Source organism: Anthonomus grandis, chromosome 6 (assembly GCF_022605725.1).
Source record: "Anthonomus grandis grandis chromosome 6, icAntGran1.3, whole genome shotgun sequence".
Lineage (NCBI taxonomy): Eukaryota > Metazoa > Arthropoda > Insecta > Coleoptera > Curculionidae > Anthonomus > Anthonomus grandis.
In genome coordinates this window covers 25,610,397-25,634,485 of record NC_065551.1, presented here as the reverse complement: position 1 = coordinate 25,634,485, position 24,089 = coordinate 25,610,397, and the positions used below count along the sequence as shown (strand labels likewise).

At 27.4% G+C, this 24,089-nt stretch overlaps 2 protein-coding genes across 2 annotated transcripts in view; both read left to right on the top strand.

Moving 5' to 3' along the window:
- The first annotated feature begins 721 nt into the window (after positions 1-721).
- Positions 722-5,625, top strand: LOC126737902 (uncharacterized). Its single transcript, XM_050442988.1, has 3 exons — positions 722-1,500; positions 4,181-4,442; positions 5,280-5,625. The coding sequence occupies exons 1-3, from the start codon at positions 751-753 to the stop codon at positions 5,474-5,476; spliced, it is 1,209 nt and encodes a 402-aa protein (XP_050298945.1). The 5' UTR covers positions 722-750; the 3' UTR covers positions 5,477-5,625.
- Positions 5,626-22,252: 16,627 nt separating this feature from the next.
- The window catches only part of LOC126737265 (protein gooseberry-neuro), a 43,005-nt gene continuing 41,168 nt past the window's right edge, over positions 22,253-24,089 (top strand). Inside the window, exon 1 of the mRNA XM_050442081.1 lies at positions 22,253-22,556. Coding sequence (XP_050298038.1) covers positions 22,349-22,556 — 208 coding nt within the window. The 5' untranslated portion in view covers positions 22,253-22,348. The remainder of the gene's footprint in view (positions 22,557-24,089) is intronic.

Genomic DNA, 24,089 nt, shown 5'->3' with positions numbered 1-24,089 from the left:
ATTTCCTAACAAATACTGATCCGCCTACAATTGGGAGTATTAAAAAAGAATGGCCTGTGCTTTTTACTAAAAAAAGCTTTTTGGCATTTTCCAAAGCTGACCCAAAAAGCTAAGTATAAGAAATTTACCATTTTTGACGAAGATCAGGACGAAATCGTGCTGCAGTCACTGAGGATACTGGCACATTACTTTAAAGAAGATCTGTTGACCTTTTGTTATCAATTTAACGTAAGTACAGGCTGTAAATATATAATTTTTAATAGCTTATAGCTATTTTGGACAAAATGAGTATGTTTTGTGAAACTCTTGATAGTATTAATTTTTTTTTATTCTATTGAAAATCTAGTCAATTACTTCAAAACTGCTGCATTTACAAGAAAACTATTAATGACTTTTCCGGTAAAGAAACCGATTAACCTTTACATGAAACTAAACTCAATACAGGGGCTTTCCATTTTACATATATTTAGCCTCCGACTAAATATTTTTTTAAACATGCCTAAAACATATGCAGTGATGCAAGAATGTATTTTTTTAACAACTGACTCATTAATAAATTCGTTATAAATTTCAAATACTCACTACATAATCTAAAGTATTTTAATAAATATGTAATAAGTCACGCCACTGTTTTCCACTTATTAAATTAGCTAGTGATAAAAGCTAAAACAAACATGTATTCGAGATAACTTACGATACATAATAACGCAGTAGTATTCGAGTCTTACGACGCGACATAGCCAAATTAAAATGGATCCGAATTTGGAGTGCCGTATACATAATCTTTTACATGAAATTCGCTGCGAAAACACAGAATCCTACGAGATTTATATTAATCCGAATAAATTCACTTCAAACGGTTATGCATCCGAGTTTTACCGGTGTGAGCTTACCAACAAGGATAACGGAGAAGTGACCCATATTTTAGTAAAAGTGGTGCCGAGAAATCTCTCTAGATGCAGCATGGTTCCGAATTTCCAGAACGAAATTTGTTTTTATAAAAGAGTTTATCCGGAGCTAAAAAAGTTTCAAGAAAACAAAAGGGTTTCTAAGCTGTTTACAAACCTGCCTCGGTTCATAGCCGGAACATGCACTTATCAAAAGGAAATTATTTTAGTTGAAAACCTTTTTGAAGCCAAATACAGGATTACTCCTAGACAGCTTAAGCTTACTCCGATGCATATGAAAAATATTTTCCAGACTTACGCCAGGTTTCATGCGTTATCCTACATGTATAGAAAGGAGCACTATAAAACTTTTAAGGAACTTATAAAAGAATTAGGAGACCTTTCCGAATATAATCCGAAATGTACGCTAAGAGGTAATGCCTTTAAATCGGCTTTAGATGTGTTGGATCCTGAAAATGATGCGGATATCATTAAGGTTTTGAATAAATTAGATCTTCAAAATATTAAAGAAGAAGCTCAGAGAGAAAAGGGAAATTTTACTTGTCTTATACATGGTGATTCTCGAGTGGGAAATATGCTTTTTAAAAAAAATGTAAGTTTAGATATAATTTTGCCTATGAGTGGCACGTTACGATTTGTATACATGGTGTAAGACAAGCCCTAACTAAAAGTAATTAATGAACATCTTAAAAAAGTTTTTTATGAAAGAGTAGCTTTTAAATGACCGTATATTTTGCAGTATGTTACTCAAAATTCATGTACAAGATATAGTATATTAAGCAGCTTAAAAAAGAAATCTCAAAATTTAATTAAAATATCTAATTTAGAAATCTTTTAATTTTTTTGTTTGTCCCTTATAAACTTTTGACTTTGACCCCAGAAAAGAAAATTCATAGGTACAATATCAGGCGATCTCGCTGGCCATTCTATAGGTCCGATCTCTCCTACATGGAAATCCATTTTTTTTTTTGCTAATGTTAATAAATATTAATTTATTTATCAGTTTCAGCATTTCGGGTGAATAGATGAGTACGTCAAAGTACGACAATGATTTAGAGAGAGTAAATTTAAAATTAAAAAAAAAATATTTTTTTTTTATATTTTAAATTGTCACATATTTTAGATTTATTGTTTGAGTAAATATTTATTGTTTATTGATCTGAGTGTATATTTTCATGTATTTAGTATAAAATTTAAATATTTTATATAAATGGTCAATGGTTTTATAAAAATAATCAAATTCTTTTTACAAAAAACCACAGTTTAGTCAAAATTCTCGAACTTAAATTACATTTAAGAGTTGGTTACACGTGTTTCGCCCCTAAAGTCTTTATTAAACCTCATCAACAGTTTCTGAAATTCACATTATTAAGAAAAATATAAAATTACATTGTTAAAAAAAATAATTCGACATTATCCGTAGTGTGCAAGTTACTCACAAAGTTTTATACTTTCAGTTTTTCTCACAATGCACATTTTAGGAAATATTGATCAGGTCTGATGATGCCTTTAGGGGCGAAACACGTGTAGGAAATTCCTAATCCTAATATAAATTCGAGACTTTTGACTAAACTTGTAGTTTCTTATAATAAGCAAATAAATCCCTGTAAGAAGATATGACTACTTTCAAATTCTTTTTAGGCATTTTTTAAGCCAAATTGCAATCTACTTGCAACATATTTTTTCTTATATGACCTACTGCTAATATTTTCTTTCAATGAGTAATCCAATATTTTGCTCTTATGAATTTTTTTTGTTCATTTTAATAAAATTTTATGTAATTAAATTCACTATACCATGCTGACACACTAAAGTCTCACGTGCGAAAAACTTGCAACAGCAGTTTTTTAATGAATGATTCTATTAGATCTTATGTACAATAGAGAACGACAGCATTTCTCCTATTTCCTCTTTTACCAACTAGTGTACAACCAAAATAAGCCGCATTGATAAGCAAAACATGCGGCGTATTGCAGCCTTTGCTCTTTTAAGTTTCTGTTATAAATGTGTTAATTCTTGAATATTTTGGTACCCAACTATGAAACTTGCCAGGTGCGTAGACAACAAAAATGCATTTTGTTGCCATCTTTTGGATTTCCCTTTTACCTTGTAATTCATTTCAATTTATATAATTATAACAGTTACCTTGTTTTGCAAATTGCTAGATTTGATGAAAACTAAGTTTAAAAATAAAAAAAAATTAAAAAGTTAAACTAGAGAGAGTTAAAAACGACCAAAATTTTATCCCATGTATAGTTTTCCCATTTGCTTCTCAAGTAATCCATTTTTTTAATATTTCGGTACCCTTGTCTTAGTAACTAATTATCTTTTTCTATTTTGTGCTTTTTTTTTAATATAATGTTTATAATTTTTTGACTACCATCTATCTAACTTACCTTTAGTATAATTTATTTGTAATTTTCTTATTTGTGTCCTCTAAAGGCGGTCAGAATGATATTATTTTTCATTTATATTATGACTCTTTATTTTTATATTTTAATTTTATTTATATATAAAACAAACAATTCAAGTAACACTCGTGCAAACCTAAATAGAATCATAAAAGGAGGTTCAATAAACGCATATCAAATCCTCTTAAAACAATCAAAATTAAAAAATATGAAATATATAATCATGTTATAAAGTTTAAAAATCTTACCGCTAAGATTTTTTTAATTTTTAAAATCGATTCTCTATATCAGAAATTAAAATAGATAGAATACATATGATGACTTAAATTACTTGAAAAATCATTAATAAATAAATTTTGAATATCCTATAATTCTAAAATATAACTTTTAGTTAATCTTTAATTATATAATTCTTAATAAATAGCAATTTATCATATTTTATATAAATAAATAGTCAAATATAATTCACTTTACAAGTAGAAGTTTATGTAACGTTCATTAATAATAAACTACTTAAAGCTGCTTAACACGTATACAAAAATATGTTTATTTTTCCCATTATCTTATCGTATTAAATTAACTCTCTCATGAGGTCATGGTAGTCTAGACTATTTTTGACAATTTCGATAATGAAATAGTACAACAAGTTGCCCCAGCCAAAAGCCTTTTTTTAGTAATGTATTACTCGTTCATTTTAAGGGTCAAAATTAATAAAATATAAATTTCTTTTGGAAAATACCAGTTAAGGATAGTATAAAGAACTTTCCATCAAGATCCAGAACTGCTTTAACTGGATATCACGTTATTAGTGAAATTCGAGCAGAATCACAGAACAATTATAAATCTTATATTATATTTCAGGTAGACATAGAAGAACAAACTATCAAGCTAATAGACTTTCAAAGAATCGCAGAAAAATCGGCAGTCGTTGACCTGTCTTACTTCTTCTATGCGGAGGCGTCAAAAGAAGACCTGGACAATCTAGACCAGTATCTAAAGATATATTATAATTATTTTAGTAATTTCGCTGAAGACCTTGGTGCAAAAGCTCCTGAGGATATACCACCATTTGAAGCTCTAAGGGAAGAATGGAAGAAGTGTTGTATGCCAAATTTAATTTTAGGTAAGACATTCAAAATTAATAAAAAATAATAAGGTGCGTATCAACTATACCTAAATAAGGTATTTTATTGCAAAAAGAGCATATTTAATATGAAAAGGCTATTTGTTACATTTACGCTATAAATTCTATAATAATTTTCAGAACTTCATATTAAGACGTGCATCAAATGCTATTAAGTTATGCCTGAAACTGCTTTTTGTTTTATTTTTAAAAAGAGTGAGATTGTATTGATTGGTGAGTTGGGGTCAGGAAAATGTTACATTCTTATTCATTATGTAACTGATTGTGTCTAATATTTTAGACATTTAGTTAATAAACATTTTTTAAGCAACAATATTTAAAGCTTATTACTACACTTATGCTTTTAGTTATTTATTGTAATTTAATTATTTAATATTGCACCATATTTTTTTAAAATTTAGATATAAATTTTTTAGTTGAATTTTAATTATTTTTCATGATATTGCTTATAATTGGATTGCATTAGGTTATAGAGGCTTTAGAATTCTATATTATATGTGTTTAAATTAAATGATTTTATTAAAGAAAGAAGTTTTTGGAACAGTTCTTATTCAGGCAATTGATCTTAAAAATTTAGTTAAAGTTTGAAGATTTTGGTCAGAGTCAGAGTTTTATTTTTACTAGTGAAATGAATTGAATTAGGCTAATCAAATTTACAATCGTAATGTGATTTTTTCATTATTTCATCATTTAACAAACTTTTAATTAAATTCTTATAGTTCAAGGTATAGGGTCATAATAAATTTTATTACGAATACCTATTAATATATAAAGTAATTAAAGGCCTGGCTTTTATATAAAATAATTTTTTTTCAGGAATATTTATGTGGCCAGATATGTTAAAAGAAAAAAGAGAAATTCTTGGATTGGTGGAAAGTAATCACATAACACGGGAAAGGGGATTACAACTATGGAATGAAAAAGTGACCAATACGTGGAAAAGTGACGAATTTAGAACCAGAGTGAGAGATGTTGCAGGACATGCCATTCAATATGGAATTTTGGAGCCATAACTTATATATACCTAAATTAGTTTTATAACATGTATATTGATATTTTTATGTACAAATTTTTATACCAAAATAGATTTGATAAATTAGGTTTAGGGTACATATTACCTTAATCGGCCTTTGTAATAAATTATATAAACCGTTTAGATAAATCTTAAAATGCTCACTACCAAAAACAAAAATTTTTCGGCACCTTCAAATCCACAAAAGAACAAACGAAATCCTTTAAAATCTGTTAATAAAACATAATAAATTAAACTAATATTTCTTCGCGCCGTTAAGTTCGCGTCAAATGATTAATGAAGCTTAAGGATTGTCGGCTCGGGTATACAAGAAACAGAGTGCTTGATTTGATTTACGGCCATTTTTGACCTTACTCGGGTCAGTAAGTATCAATACCAATGCAACGCAATGTTAAGAAAATTTAAAGGCATAATGTATGGAAAAACATACGACAGTGGTGGAGTATATGGATACTTATAATTATTTGATAGTATTAGTGTCATCAATTCCACTTTATACAGTGCATCCCAAAAGTTATGTCTAAATTCATTTAAAATTCAGGGGTGTCTTAGAAAAAAAACGCTCGGACCCGTCGATTTTTAGAGGACCCAGGCTATCCTGACGAAGAACTAATTTTCCAGCAAGATGGCACTCCTCCGCACTATGCTTCCACTGTGCGTACATTTTTGGATGAAACCTGTCCCAATCGGTGGATAGGACCCATCGAATGACCTGCTAGGTCGCCTGACCTAACACCAATGGACTTTTTTTTGTGGAAATACCTCAAGTCGAAGGTATTTGTTAATAGGCCAAATAATCTAGACGACTTGAAAGAGAGAATTCGCAGAGAAGTGCGCGCCATAACTCCGGAAATGATTCAAAATGTGCAACGAGACTTTATTGATCGCCTTGGATGTTGTCAAGCCATGAATGGCCACCATTTTGAACATTTAACTTAATTTTTGTTCTTTTTTTATTTGTTACATGAATCGTCTTTTTTTCGATAACTGTTGACATGATGCATGAAACATACGTAGAATTCCACGGGAAATTCAAAGATGAAATAAAAAAAGGTGCTTTCATTTAAAAAAATGAAGTTGATGGTCGTAATTTATTTTTAAGCAACCCTGTATATACAAACTTCACGTACAAAAATGCGCACACACCACTGAATTTTAAATAAATTTAGACATAACTCTTGGGATGCACTGTATATAAAAAAATACAAATCTGTTTTACTGGGCAAGGCGGTAATCTTATTTTTATTTGGAATATATAATACATTTAATAGCCAATTAAAAAAAAATAAGTTAAAGGTAAAAATAAACTGCAAAATTATTATAGTATGCTTAATAACCAATATAAGTCTATGCATAATTTAAATGGTTAATATACCTTATTTATGTGCTATAATATCCATGATAGAGTCTTTATATGCATTGTTTAAAAGGTAGCAAATTCATTCTGGTTTTATATAGTTATAGTATATCGGCTTTAATAATTTACATCAAATATATAAAACTATATAAAAAAATATATAAATTGTGTAAAAGAATTATTTTATTTTCTTATTAGCTATTACGTAGATTCAAAAAGAACAGTTCTTTTGATCAGTTTTTGGGCAAAATTCATTCACAAAGTTAGAAAGAATTATTGACAATTTCATTATCATTTATAAATAGTATTGATTTAGCAACATCATTTAAAAAGATCTAATTTTTTCTAAAATCTACATAATAATAATTCAGAAATGTTGACAAAAATAAACGATATTTTCAAAAACACACTGTGAAAAATCATAGTATATCACTGTTCCACTAGAGAATAAATTTTGATAAACATTTATAATTAAATAGGTATGTTTGATTATATAAAATACTAAACAAAAATATCATAACGTAGTGAAAATCAATCAATCACTGATTATAACAAGAACTCAAATCAATAATGTTCTCAAAAGATAAATATTTGAAAAGTTTATTTATATAAGTAGAATTGATTAAGTTAAATATTTAAGCCACTTAACATATTTCTAGAATTTTCAAATTAAAGAAAAAATGGTTACAATTAATAGCAAAGTTTTATAAACTAATTGAATTAATATTTCTTAGTGATGAATTTGAAGACGTAACAACGTCTTACACGACGAAATGTTTGGATCTTAATTATTTCTGCTTAGTCTCTAGCATTACTAGGAATAATTAAAATGGAGATTAATAAGGAAAAAAACTGGTTTAAACTTTACCTATACACTACAACCATCGAGGTTCGGAATAATGTCTTGGTCTTACTAGGAATTAATTATTTATGGACTTAAGTAGTTGGGTCTGGAATAAAACTGAGAAGCATTGAAGATTCTAAACTAAAATTATTACAGATCGAAGTAATCGAATAAAGATTGAAAGAGTATTAACGGCTTGGTCTAATATAACTATTCTCGTTTAGTGTAAGCTGCGGAGAAACTTATGGAGAAACTGTCACAACAGGTAGGAAGAATCTTTTAAACATTGGTCCCTGTTTAAACAAAATTTAAACAGGGATGATGTTCATTCCACGGTATCTTAGTGAGAGTCAAGTGGTAAAGTAAATGAATCGAGGTTGGGAAAAAAAGTTACTTATTTTCATATAAGATCAAAGTTACTTTTTATAAGTTAGTTGCTTGATAATCCCTTTTTAATGATTTTTTTCATTTTTTGTTTTAGATATAGCTAATAACTAAAAATTAGAAATGACTATATTTTTAATGACTAAATATGTAATTAAATTTTAATTTTTATTTATAGTTTTTTAAAGTTTCTTCAAAACTCAATCAATAAATTTTTGTACATTAAAAAAATTAATCATTTTTAACCAAGATGATTTTTAATTATAAGTTAACTTGATAGTCAGAATTTCTTTTTGAATAATTTTTTTAATATAATTCTAATATAGGTTTTCAAGACAATTTACTGATTTAAAGTTTTTCTAATTTTTTAAGAAATTTCAAATTAATTCTAATTAGGAAAACGCATATTTTATCGAATCCCCGTCTATGGTGCGCGATCCAAAAAAATTAAAAATAATAGGCATTGAAAGAGACACCATTAGTGCATGCAGGGCTTACAACACCTCGCCGCTTTGTTGTACTAACGAACCGATCGAACCGCCGATATCCATCTTAATCAATCACTTTTTGATATGAATTGGCATAGGCGCTTTTTTTTTTCACTTACTATGACCCACCACGAGGCATGACGATGTCAATTCTAGCGGTATATGAATATTTTAATTTACTATTTACAAAAAAGTGGTAAAGTACTTAAAAAAATATTTTAATAATATTGTTGTCCTTTATCAGAAATAGGGTTTCCCAAAGGACAAATCCATCTCTCATATTCAATTTTCATTGACAAAGGGTATACCTTTTTATTATGAACTTAATATTTCCTTGAAAATATCCAGTAGCAACTTGAGATGTTAAACCTAAGAACCTGAATAAACATTGACGTTTTTACACCCTAGAGAGTCATTCTGTGACATGTGTTATATACTGAATAAGATACAAATTTGTATTGAATCGATATTTATAAAGATTTTTTTAATTTGAAATATATATTTATGTATTTATCATACTGAAAGAGATTTAATTAAAAAACAGTTGCAAAAGAAACCATGCTTTTACCCATTGTAAATATTGCCGATAATTACTTTAAGCCAATGTATAATGGATGTAGAAAATTAAAATCTGGCCTCTCATGAAACGCAATTTACGGTAGCAAATTAAATAATTATTAATCAGAAGTTTCATAAAAGAAGATGCGAGAAATTTGATTAGAAACTTTTATATTTTACGACGAATTAAAATAAGAGTTTTAGTTAATTAGCTATTCTCTGGTGCTCTTCGTGAGTTAATTTGATAAAAAACGGAAGTTCATAAAAGGTTCTTAGAGTGACCGTATTTTACTGTTAAGAAGACTATTTAGTGACGCCAAAGCCACATATTTGCAATTTCCAATAGCTTGTTATTAACATTACTTAAATGACTAGCCACCCAGATTTGCTCAAGTCCCCAGCTCACCTTCATCAGTTCCTCTACGATCCTCGATTGATCATTGCAATCTCCATTTGATCCAGGATAATCCTGCTACTATTTATAGTACTCACTTAGCACAATATGCTTCTCAGATATAAGGAGCAAAATGTTGGAATAGTTGCAAGTGGATATAATAGTTATCAAAATAAAAACATGAACATTGTCTAAGGTAATATTCTAGCTACAGGATACAGCTCCACTAGATCTGGAATTTCTTCTCAGAGACTTTCGCATTAAAAAGGTGTACAGGGCACTGACTTTGATAATGGTGGCATAGAGCTTGGTAAGCAGACTTTCAACTATAATATTAATAGAACAAAACATTAAAGGATAATTTAAATTGGTCATAGTGATACAAGACCACTAAATTAATCCAAAAATATCAATTCTAAATTTAAACAAAATTCTTACTATTTCTACTTTTAAAATTGCCTGAACCACGGCATCAGATGTTAAAGTAATATCTATCCTAACAGTAGCCAGTACCTGAAATTAAAACTGTGACTTGTTCTGAGGTAACTTATTCAATTTTTGTCTGTATTGTATAATATATATTAAAAAATAATTTTGGGTGGAGTAACCACCAATATCCCTGAATTCGAGTATAAAATTAAAATCCATGATGTTGGCCAATTCAAAAACTGTTTCACTAACTTTGTGTTTACTCCTAACTATATCCAATCAAGCAGCATTTACAAACTTATTCCCATAATGATGCATTCGGTAATAAACTGAATAGAGTCACAGTGATCACAGCAAGATTTTTTGTATCAGTTACAACAACTCAGCACAAACCTACATTTCATCTACCTTATAACCTATTATTACCGTAGAGCATCAAAATTTAGGTATTGTATCTCCAATAGCCTACAAAAATATAATACAAACAGGAACTATAAATATCAAAAAGCTTCTTTTGAATTTCAATAAAGACCTCTGTTTGTGGCAGTATCAACTTCCAGGTCCGTAATTATACAGCAACAACCTCAATTAAAGGTATCATCTACTCCAGCTGCATATAAAGTATCAACTTATAGTGACAAACTACAAACTGATAAAAGTGATTATGTTTATGAAAACTTTCTACCACAATATCCAACTTTTCCATTAGAAAACCTGTATTGTAATTAAAGCAAAAAACTATCGTTGCAGATTATCAACAGCCTCAAACTTATTATGAGCAATTAATTGTGCAAATATATCAACACCCCAAATTGTCTTAGGAATTAGTTAGTACCACGTATAATTATAAAAATGTTACTCTACAAGCTGTAGGTGCTTATCAGCAGCCTCGAGTTACTCCTGTTAGAATCTATTGATCTAGAAATCAATATTTTATATATGGTTATAAGCAATATGTAAAGCACTAAAGCAGTATGATAAATGTAAAAATAGTACAGGATTCAGGTATTCTACGTCCAAAGCAGCTGTGTTTAATATTTATTTTAAGAATGATAATTCACACGTATGATCTTAAGAGACTACTGGCTATGTAAATAATAAATCTTCTTCTTGTTAATAATAATTCTTGAATTCCACGAAGCTTCCACCGTATTATCCACTCCCAGTCTGACTGTTGTAGTAGAAACACCAAAACTTGCTATAGTAACGAGTTATTTTAACTAGGAAACTGTAATGCTTAATCTGATAGTTTGCAGCAAGTTAGTAGTAGCTATATTTATAATAAACCAATTGAATTAAATTCTACACATCATCAGTAATCCATTCTTCCCCTCAACCTGTTGTCACTGTACAACTATAGTTTCAGTGGAACAACCTCAGCAACAACTTGTAACCAACTGTTTTAATTTGGAGGTTAGAGACGCAGAATCTGAAACCAATTCGCATAGCACTAGTAACCAGTTACTTCAATATTCTGATGTCTTTAACAAGCCATCGATTATATTTCTTTAAGCTAGTAACGTTATCTACTCCTAGGCCTGTTCTTGCTATACAGCGTGTGGTAGCCTATGGGACCAGCTATTTTAATTTGCAAAACACTTATGCAAATTACCAAACACTTATAGTAGCAGTTCATACCAAAGTACTAAAGGTGACGCCTTTAATAAGTAATCTGTTCAACTTCATAAATCTTCAGTCACATATTCTACTCCTAAGCCTCTAGTTACTGTTTAATCTATAATACCATTAAAGCAAGTAGCTGTGGTACCCAGTTATTTCAATTTTGAAGACGCTAATGCAACATCTGAGAGCAGTTCATATCAGTCTCGTGGTGGCTGTATTTATAATAAATCAACCGTCAAAGTCTATAAATCTGGTATTAAAGTCTGTGGTACCTGAATAACCTCAGTCAGCTGTAATTAAAAGTTATTTTATTTATGTCAATTCGTATTAGAGCAAATACTTTAGTTTAGACAACAATAGCATGCTTCGCAAGCGAGTAAACCGTTTAAGTATAGGGGGCTCCACCTCTGGAGGTATCTGAATACCAGATGATCTGTCTGTTTGTTAATGCAGGCATTGTCCATCAAAAGAGTTTCCTCTAGTTCACCAAGGACATATAGGTTGTAGGAAGTACATCATACATGCTAATTGTTTTTCAAAGTTCAGAGGTTTAACATAATTTCAAGGCCTTTAGATCCATTTGCATCGATCCTGTGATGTTCAGGTATGCAAGAGGTTATTATAGGGAGGAAGAAGATCTGCAGAATCAGAAGTTAACAATATAATGCTGTTAGTTTAATATCGCATAGATGAGGAAAACAGGTAAACTGTTCTTGATTTAAGACTGAAGTCTTTTACTTGAGGTTGTTCTACTGTTTGACTTGAGCTGATGATTATTAACGATTTTATATAATTATTTTTATTGCGTTAACTATTTTTGGGATATGATGATTTAAATATTGCTTCCCGTCAGCAGACTCTTGCTGGATCAGGATCGCTGTTTTTGTTTATAATTTTTGATTCACGTGAGCCAAAACATTGTCGCTATATTTTGATGCATTAGTACAAAGCAGTTGAATCAATGACCTTAAGAATATTGAAAATTTTATGCACAATTTACAGTAAATTAATCTGCTGTTCCAGAACTCATAAATAAAAAGAACAAATTATAATATAAATAAAATAATAAAATTTTTAAAAACTATAATTATTAATGATAAATTTAAACCACGTGCATTAAATGAATACATAAAAGCATATTTGAGAATTATTGCACAACCTTATAAAATAATTAATGATAATTTTTCACGCTTTATTTAACCGGGTCATAATATCACCATCTTAAACATACATTTTCAATATTTAATTAAACGCATATTCTCATAAAGTGGGCTATTATTTTAAATTTTAAAATACGAAATAGCGGAAATAGCAAAGTAATAAATAGGATATTGGCAATTATGTTTATGGGCAAATAAACTAAATTTCAAAAGCGTTTCCAAAATCGCCAAATATAGAATTTATCAAAGCTTCCTTGTGTTTATTTTATTGTTAAAAGTTTTCATCTATAATAAATTATTTTATTACTGTAATATATGGCATGTGAGCACCTGTGATAGCAGTAAAATTTATGAGCTAAGTTCGTGTTATTTTCAAAATAAAAAGGAAATAAACCTAAACCTTTCTGATAATAAATTTAGATTTATGCTTAACAAAATTAATATTTTTAAATTAGTATTAAGAGACCAAATCGTTCGTTACAAAACCAAGAAAAAAGTTAATTCCTTTAAAATAAAAACTGCAACATCCGTGAATAAACAATACTACGGTAAGGTCGCCTAGTAAACTGCATGGTTGTATTTAATTCTCTTTTTATTTAATGATTTCGACGACAATTTATAAAAGAGATTCCCATGAAGAATCATGTTAAGCTTTTTTGGTTTTTGATTGCCTTTTAAACCTTGAAGATTCTGATATGCGCTGTATTATATACGTTTAATCTGATAAATAATTTTTATTTTTTATATTAAAATTAAGTTGCTTTGTAAATTTGATGCTAAATTAATTTTTTTGCTCGAAATTTGATATTTTTTTGTCTAGAAAATTTAAATTAACCTTTTGCAAATGATCTCTTGTGTGTTGCATTTTAAGTCAAAGTAAAAATTTCCTATTTAGTAATATTTACTTATCACAAGCAATCCGACCAATAAGGAAATGCAAAATATGTATTATAGTATACAAAACTTTTCAAAAGCTTTCTCAAACTAGACCGTATCCGAAAATCTATAGCAATCCTGCCCCTAAAGCTTTTTCACACAACTTTCTCAAAAGCAAAGACTTTCTAGTTAAAGTCATTCTTTGAAGTCTCCCAATATATCAAGGATGTTCCCTGAGGGCCTGTTTGTATAAAAGCATTGTCGGATAGCTATTTTTAACTTGAAGTGCCTTTCATTAGATAGTATCAAACTTACAAATCGGATTTTGTGCGAGAACGCACGTGTAGAGGATAAGGGTTCTCATTTTAAATGAAGGTATATTTTCATTGTATTTTTCCAAATATTAGTTATTTTTTAGACTTACCATTTCATGTTCATAAGGAAAAGACACTGTTTATTTGAGATAATAATAATTTCTCTTAATATGCATAATTTAAATGCCTATAGTACACTTAATCTTATTTTTTTTTGTGCGTCAAGTAATTAAATTTTACCGTTATTCTTGAATTTACATATATTTAATGCTAAAAATATCGTGAGAAAAAACACTTTTTATGGATTTATGAATATTATATCGGATATTTTAAAGGCTTTCTTACCTAAAAACGTGTTTTTCATGTAATAGTATGTAGGAAATATTTTGCTAGTTTGAAAATACTGAATTAGTTCTTATTTTTAATAAGGTAAATATTTTTATTACAAAAAAAACGTAAGTAAATTGGTCATAGTTTTATACCAAAACATAGAATGTATAAGGAATGAATGTGTAATGCATAAGGAATTGTTACCATACCTAAAAGTAATTTTGTTTAGGAAGTATGAAGAATTTATTTAATTTAAAATTAAAAATGTATTTATTCGTTTTTTTTATAAATGTTTTGCAAAAGCGTTATTATAATAAAAAGCTTTAAATATTAGCAATATAGAAATAATTAATACTTAAACATATTGTAATATAATCCTATTGTAGGTAAAAATACACTATCTGCATAATATTTAAATAAAGAGAAAGATAAATAAAACAATACTATATATGTATGTGGTTAGCGTTGTAAATATTGCAAAATAATAATTCTTTTACATAAAATTATAAGACTAATTTTGGTAAATAAAATAGCTAATTTGGTTTTATTTTAAATTTGTGGATTTTTTTAGTAGGTTAAAATTTTGGTTATAATCTAAAATGTCGGGAGCAGATTTTAAAGAAAACTTTCTTAATTTGTACAAAAAGCTCGTTATTTTTTAACTTAAAAAATATGTTATTCATATTAATTCAATTTATATGCTCTTTTAAACAAATAATTATATCACAATTATATTATTAATATTACTTATTTAATTCACTATATTTTAAAAGCCAATTTTTCCATTTAATATAGTAAAATACATTTTTTAATGCATAACTGAAATGGCAATGATAATCATATTTTTATTATGGAATCTTGCTTGAAGTGTTAATAAGGAGAGCAAAAACAAGGTTAGGTTGGTATGCTAGCTATTGTATTAAGGGATATTTCAAACTCTTTTTAATTATTAGTTCAATTAATATAATAAATGCAAGATATGCAAATAGAATCAAAATATGTAGAACTCGAATTAAATAGGTAGACATGATGTCGAATGCAAAAAGTACAAAAGTATTAATTTTTTAGATACTTTAGTCAATTGTATAATAAAAGAGAGTAGGATAACTGACCAACTTTATAAGAATAACTGGAAAAGCCAGAAGTAATGAATGGTTTGAATGTAGGTTTAAAGTTTATATGTTGGACTTTTAAAAATTTGATAAAATGGCATCCTACTTCAATATTTTAAAATTTATTGCCTATGATTGAAGTCATTCTTGTATCAATTTTTTAAAAATTGTCTGCTTTTAGACATACTGCTATTCTTGCAGAATTTCTAAATTTATTTCAATTTTTATTTATTTCATTATTTAGAAAATGATCATTTATTATAGCTAACTTAAATAGCTACGAAGGACTTATTTTTTGCAAAAGGATTTTGGAAAAAATCTAAATCTTTTTGGCCTAGCCCAATTAAAAATTATTTATTTGTATTCAAAAGTGATGTACTAAGAATATTAAAGACAAGTCACTAAATTATGACTTATCACGTACTATTACCATTCCATCAACAGAATCATTCAAACGTTTACGTCAAAGGCCATTTTATTAAGTTATTACTCCAACTTAAATATTTCCAATCCGTATCCTTTCACAACAATCCATAGACATTAAGTTTAACAGCTACATGGGCCATTATATGCCCACACAACTGGGCTATGCATTCGGTTTACGTGAGCACAGTTTATGTTACGAGCATAGTTTCCTTTCAAGAGTCGCATTTTTCCTGCAGTCGAAAAATAATTATTATTGTGTTTGACTGGTGCATTTTCTTTGGGCTCGTGACCAAACAAAACACTGTTGAAGGTCGGGCTTGGGTTTCTAGCACCTCCCATGAAGTGATTGTTCCCTCCCATGCGTAGCGCTTATTTAACTCACCATGCAACTTAATGTTGTTTGGTATAGTACAGAAGAATTAGGTTTAAATGCGTCTAAAGCATTCTTGATAGTTCAAAGTTGTTACCAGTTTTATTTTAATATTGCTATTTTTATTTACTGTAGTCTGTAGAATTTGTAGGTACTAGTACAACTAACATATATCTATAAATATGAATCAATTCGATAATTAAGTAGAAAATTAAAATATTTTTGTTAAATGTGCTACTGCATGTTACTGTTAGAAAAAAAACCAGCTGGGCTTGCTACAAGTAAGAATAAAAATAATTAAAGTGTAATTAGAGCCATTAAAATTATGCATTTATAAATAAATTAGCATGTATTTGATTTAAAAATAAATTAGTTAATCAAGGAATAAAAATGTCAGATTTTTTAGGTTTGCTGCAAATATTATAAATAAAAAAATCGGTTTAACTACAACCGCTTTTGATCATGTTTTATTTTTATTTACTATCAACTATATAATTCTTAAGTGTTTTTACATACGTGATTTATTACAATTTAACAAAAGTTTGAAATGTCTTACTTAATTATAAATTTACGAAATATTAAAAAAACTTAAGTTTAAACCAATCATAAGACTGACTTGAAAAAGAAGAAAAATCATAATAAGTGCATAATAACCAATAAAGTTATGAGATTATTTAATAAATGTTATGTACAAATTAAAATTAAAATACATATAAATTTACATTTTATAAATAATGTTCATACTTCAAGATGTAAAAGTTTTTTTACTTTTTTTAAATATTAAATGAGCCAATCAGTGCCTCAAAATATTTACTCTAATATCGAGGCTCTAATGGTAATCTGTAATTATGACGCTGTAATTATACAAATTGCATTATTTAAAAAAAAATACAATTTAGGCATAAATGTCTATAGCGTAAACTAATATTTGTAAACTGTTAGCAAAACTTTAAAGCTTGTAGTGAGTAAAAATTACAATAATTGTTTTTTAAACATTGCATTTAAATATTGGCTAAAAGAAATGAAGCAATTGATGAATTCATCAAAAATATATTTTAAATATTTTTTTAACCCTCAAAACCTATGTTGTACTGATATTATAATTAAAGATATTTAAAAGTTCAGGTAATGCCTGAACTACTTTTTTTAATTTAGTATAGCCTTAGCAAAATTTATTTGCTAAGCCATTAAGCATTTATTAGACATACATAATTAAATGTTCTATAAATTTAAATATCAGTCACAGAAAATTAATTTGATTTACAAATGTGAGCTGATAAGTTACAAGCAATTTAATATATAAAACAATTTTATGGACAGCTATAAGTAAAATTTTAAATAAATCTAAAACACCCATTTAAATTTGCAAATGGTTATCTTACACAAATTTTAAATTAATTTGTACATATTTAAATGGGATATATTAAAAACCAAATAGAAAATATTATTGCAAAAACTTTATATTTTAAATAGAGATGTCTAAATAAATAAGGATATTAAAGCATAAATACAGCTAAAACAATGTAAAGAAAAGAAGGAATTGATTATATCTCTGCCGATATAAAGAAACTCTCGTGAAAATGTACCCTTAAAACTTGAATCTATATTATCTTTCTTATAATTTTTTTCCACTTTCAAGTGTGTTGTGTGTGTACAAAATTAATGACTTGAAAATAATTTTATGATACCTTGAACCCCAAACTAACCGTCGCCAGTCATCAACCTCAGGAAAAAATTGCTTCCAACAAATAATTATTATACAACTATTATAGTATCCTTTTAAGTTATGCTATTAACTCACATATTTATTTCTTGAAAAAATAACAATCCTTCATTACTGATTTTTTGCACTTTATATTATACAAACCTATCACTTTTATTTAATATAATACGGTTTTTTTCCTATTTTTATAGGTATACAGAATTGTATTTCTTCAGGCCTTCCATACTGTATTCTCATTTTTTTAACATCTTTTTTTTTATAATATAGAAAGGTTCTCTAAAAAGTACAATTTTTTTTAACACCGAAGATGATTTTTATTCTAATTTATATTTTATACAGGGTGTTTATTTGAAAATTTCCCACCACGGATTTATCGAAAACCACTATTAAAAAAAAAAACTCCGAAATACATCAAAAGGTTTGTCAAGGAGGACAACTTTCTAATCTAAAATTACTTCACCCTCTGCCCCCCAGGGTCATCCCCTTAAAAATTTTAAATGGCAAGGGATATCGAGTAATAGCTTGTTTAAAAGGTTTTTAGAAGTCTTTTATTTTGACGTTTGATTTTTTAAATCGGTCAATTCGTTTTCGAGAAAATTAGACAAATCTTTGTTTATCTTAATTTGTTCAGATAGAGAACAAAAACCTAAAAATATCAGTTTTTATTCCAATAAGTGTTCAAGATGTTGCCCGTTTTTGACCAAACAGTGATATAGGCGATGTTCAAATTCCTGACAAACATTTTCAAAAACATGTTGTGGGATATCATGGCAGCTGTCGATGATGCGTTGACGAAGTTCATACAAACTTTCAGGTTGGGGAGTAAACACAATAGATTTCAAATGACCCCATAGAAAAAAGTCTAACGGCGTTATATCAGGAGATCTAGCAGGCCATTCTATAGGCCTCCTTCGCCCTATCCATTTATCTGGAAACTTTTTTTTTGGAAAGTTTTTTTTAAACAGTGGTTTTCGATAAATCCGTGGTAGGAAGTTTTCAAATGAACACCCTGTATATGCTGTGTCGTTTTTAAATGAACTTGGCGACTTATTAAATTTATTCAATTATTAAATTTAGGAGTAGAATTTATATAATCATATATTTTTTAAATTATTCCTATATCATAAAACTTATATAACACAAATTTAAAAAAAAACATATAAAAGTAATTTTTGTAGTTAGATCTTTGAATATGACTTTCTATCAATGTTCTATTTAAATTATGTTCAATTACACATATTCATTATTTAAAAAATATAATTTTGATAGAGTATTAATTAATTAACGATTAAAGATATATACAATAAATTTACGATATAATAGAAAAAGAAATGTAAAATATACCATTCACAAGCTAATGTCTCGTTTGACACCTTCCATGCCAATAATAGACTTTTTCATTTTTTAATAGTACATACAGAAGAATTATGTTATTTAATGGTTAAAAAGATAAAAGGAATATTTCCGAAATATTATTACGGAAATTATAACACGGATATTTTAAATTAAGTGCATATGATAAACAGTCGGGCTGCAGAAGTGCCTAAAATATATTAAAGTACATTTTGGCAAGATATATAATTAAAATTACAATTAAATTTTAAAATATAGAAATCTCCGCTAAAAAGCATTTTTATTATATTTCAGTGAAGAATTTAATATTTCTAATTATGTTTTGTATATACTGTAACAGTTGATCGTTAGAAATTAAGTTAGAAATAAATTATTAAATCCTTTTACAATAGTGGTGTTAAAAAAAGTATCAAATAACAGACCTATCGTACCTTTGTCACTATTTTCAAAAATTTTTGAACAATTCATTAAAAAAAGAGTGACACATTTCTTAACTAAATTTAGTGCACTGACCGTCTTGCAATTTCGTTTCAGGGAAGGAAGATCTACGCTGGATGCAATTGATCGTTTAACATCATAATTATCTCTATAGGCATAGCCCAGGGACTGTGTTGGGTCCTTAACCTGTTTATGATTTATGTTAACCATATTTCGTTTTTGCAGTTAGTTTTGCAGATGACACCGTTTTACTTTGTAGAGGAAAGTCTTGGTAAATCATAACAATTGAAAAAGACTTCAGACAGTCCAAATGAAAAAAGACATTGTGGAATTGAAAAGCTGGTTTCAACACAATAAATTAACTTAAAATATACAAAAAACTAACTATATGTCTTTCGCAACTTACAGAAATAGTTCACTTCAAAACAGAACTAATTCACTTCAAAAACATGGCAACATTAGGATTGGGAATAATAAAATACCCTAAACAACATCTTGTAAATATCTTCGTATAAAAATTGACAATTTGTTTATCCGGGACCTTTATGGCGATGAATTGGTTCAGAAGTAAATGGTTCAGATCTAAAAATTGAATATATGTCTCCTGTACAAAATTATTTAGTTTATGATATTTTAGGAGGGCGAGGTATTTCTGAAACATAATAATGAAATATAGATAATAGATTAAAATCAAGTTAAAAATGGCTTTTAAAATAATTTGTGGCAGAGAAACAGAATATATCCTACTGTTAACCTTTTTTCTGACAGTAAGATATCAGATTTACGTCAACTATTGCTTAAAAATCCTTAAATACATAAAGACAATAAGATAGAGTTAAATATTTACCAAAATTCATCTACTAAACAACTTGGCATATCCAACCATGACTCGTAAAACTCATACTCAAAGAAGCTTAAAATAGTATGCTCAAAGACTGTATAACATACTCCCAAATGATATAAGGATGTGACTTTTTTTAATGCAAAAACTAGATACTTTTAAAAGCTAGACACTTTTTTAATGATTTAATAGATCCTAAATAGGTATATCCAATAAATATGCTTTTTGTTTCAAATTAAAATATCAATTTATAAGTATTACTGTTGTATATTATACTGATTATACCCTAAAATTAACATTCTAACCCGGCTATAATCTGTTTATCCTATAAGGAGATAATTATACTAAATTTGACATTTATTTAATTATGTAACCACAAATCAGGCACAAGTGCTTATAGTGTGCTTCAGTTTTCTTCCTAAACGTTTATTTTTTTGTTTATTATTATTATTCTTAATATTAGTATTATTACTATTATTATTATTATTATTATTAATATTATTACTAATATAGTTATGGTGGTAGTTATAACATATACATGTAAATATTAGAAAGTGTTTTATGGTAGAATATTTTTTTAATATATTTCAACTTATTTGAACTATAATCTTTATCATGTTCTAATATCCGGAATTTAAAATATTTATTTATATTCAAAAATTTCTATTGGCAATATATGCCAAACTGAAAATTAGAACCAATTTTTATAAACTTAAAATTTTCTTTCCCGATAATATATACTCACTGACATAACAAATGTGTCTAAAAGAAACACTAAATGAGAAATTTAGTAGGATATTAATTAATTAATGATATGGACAATAAAAACGAAAAATCTATAATATTTTCACAACCTTGGAATATACAAAAGAGATATTTCCGAAATCACAGAAATATCACAATGATATCTTAAAAAATGTGCATTATAACAGTTGAGCTGCATAAGTGCTTATAATATATTTTGTCAAGGTATAAAATTTAAAATTTACTATAACAAATACAGTAATTGCATTTAAACATTTATATTATTTAGCCTATATCATATTTATTATATTTCACGTATCACCTGAGAATTTCGATCAATTCTTTCCGTATTTTGGACAATACATATCAGTCACAACACATATATGTAAATATAGTGCTTATATTCCGTATATAGATGGAACGTTATTTTATTGTAGCTTTCTTGGTATATTTTTACAAATTTGTAGTTAGGTTTAATAATCTATTAATTAATTCAAATATATGTAATTTAATGTTTTTATTGACATTACTTTCCGAACTAGAAAATGAAACTAATTTTTATGAATTTGAAATTGTTTTAAATTTTTACGTAAATAACGTTCAACAGCGTCCAATTAAAATCTTCAAATTTTAACTTCTTTAGCTAATTCGTTTTATGTGAAAACCAATCCACCAGTTGTAACATCTGTTAGAGCCTTTAAAATATTCTATCTTGATAATAATGATCTCTAAAAAAAACACCAGAAATGGCAAGCAACAACAAAAAAAAACTTCTTTGCTCAAACAACCATAAAAATCTCCGCAAACGACCGACTAACACCCCAAAATAATTCATTTTTTCCCTTGATTCTCCTCACCCTTATTAACACATCAAACAGTAACCCTCTCTTTCCCACCAAACCACCATTTTGTTTCCATAATATCCCCCTCTCAACCTCCTAGACCGAACTATAGTACAGTACTTCCCAGGTGTGCTTTATACTGGCCTTTCTTACGTACAATGGGACACGAGTGTACATTTTCGACCAATCACCGTCCGTTTTAGCCGTAACAGATGGTAATTTTGATGTGTTTTTTCTTTGCTAACGATGAATTATTATGGAAAAGCTATAATATTATTTAGTGTCGCCGCTAATACGGTTGCCGTTGGTATAACGAGTGTTTTTCGAACTTTTGTCGTGTGTGTCTTCAAAAAAAGTTCGCGAAATGTGACTACGGTTTTGAATTTTGTGAGCGGTAGGGTGCTACATTTTTTTGTGATTATGATGTCGTTTTATGGAAGTTACCAATTTCAAGGTAAAGTTTTGGAGTTTTTATTATTTAGGAACATATAATAAACGTAGAAGTTACCAAAATATGAGACTAAAAAAGAGCTTTTTTTTAAGATTAAATAAGAGTTTTTGAGACTTACATAGACAGGTATATGATCAAAAACCCTTAAATTTGTGGAACTTTATATAAATGGTAAGCTTGCCCAACAAATTAACATAACTCATGTTGTGTTAATTTATTAATTATTAATTTAATTTATGAATTATGTTTTTTAAAAAGTTACCCTTAGTTTTCAGTCACCTTCTATATGTAGCTCTAATAAAGAAAAATAGGCTATTAGGCAAAAAATCTGTTTTAAACAAGGCTATTTACTGATTTTTTTAATTACGATTTTGTATATATTTTAAATTATATATATTTAACGAATTCTTATCCAAAATTTAATATAGTTTAGCAGAAAAATTATTAAAAGAAATATTCATGAACATATATATTTAAAACGTAGAAAACAATCATAATACCTAAAAATAAATGTAAAAGTAAAATTAGACTAAAGAGATTAAGCTAGAGGGTAAAAATAAAATAAGAAATATGAATACAAATAAATATAAATTTAAAAAATGTTTTAAAATATACGTAAACTTTCTATGAATTTTAGATAATTTTGAGTTCTAATTTTAGTATGTTGCCTTCCCAAACTTTCAATATAAATTTTTATCTAATTTAATATAGTATGCAAAGAAATGTAAAAATAATTTATTATGCCAATATTTACAATTTTATTTAATATTATTTTTTTACATTTATTAAAAAATATCTATATAGCAAATTTTTAAAAAATAAGTAAAATATACCTATAAAAAAACAAGAATTATAACAGAATAAAAACATATACAGGGTGTTTGATTCAAATTAAAGCCGCGTCGTTTGTCAATGTGCCTAACATTGTTAAATGAATTATTTCAAAATAATTTAATAATAATAATAATAATAATAATAATAATAATAAGTAGAAATTGTGCATTTTAAAACTAGTTACTTAATGATATATTTTTATATTATTAAAACGTTCACTTTTTAATTTTTCAATTTATAATTAAATTCCCGATGCATCTTGCTTAACTCCACTATTTCTTAAACTATTTTGATAGAGTTTATTACTGATTTCATTAGTTTTTATATAGCTTTATAGAGTCGTATCACAGTCGGTTAATTTATATATCGTCGTCTGCTATCGGTTTAAGAATCGCGATTCGATCTTTTTTGTTTATAAGTTAAATTTTATATATTAGTTTATCTAAAATTTAAATTTAGTTGATTTTTTCAATTAACAAAAAAATTAAATAATCAAAAAATTGTTTTAGATTAAATTCACAAAAAGAGTTTATATTAATTTTTGTAATATCTATTTTAGCATTTTCTCAATTCTAAAAGTTAAATCTTTTTATATACTCTTGATTAAAAATCATATTGCTCAAGTTAAAAATTAAGACACAATTAATAATAATAATAATAATATTAATAAATATTCTTTATTTGCCAAAACAAATTTACAAA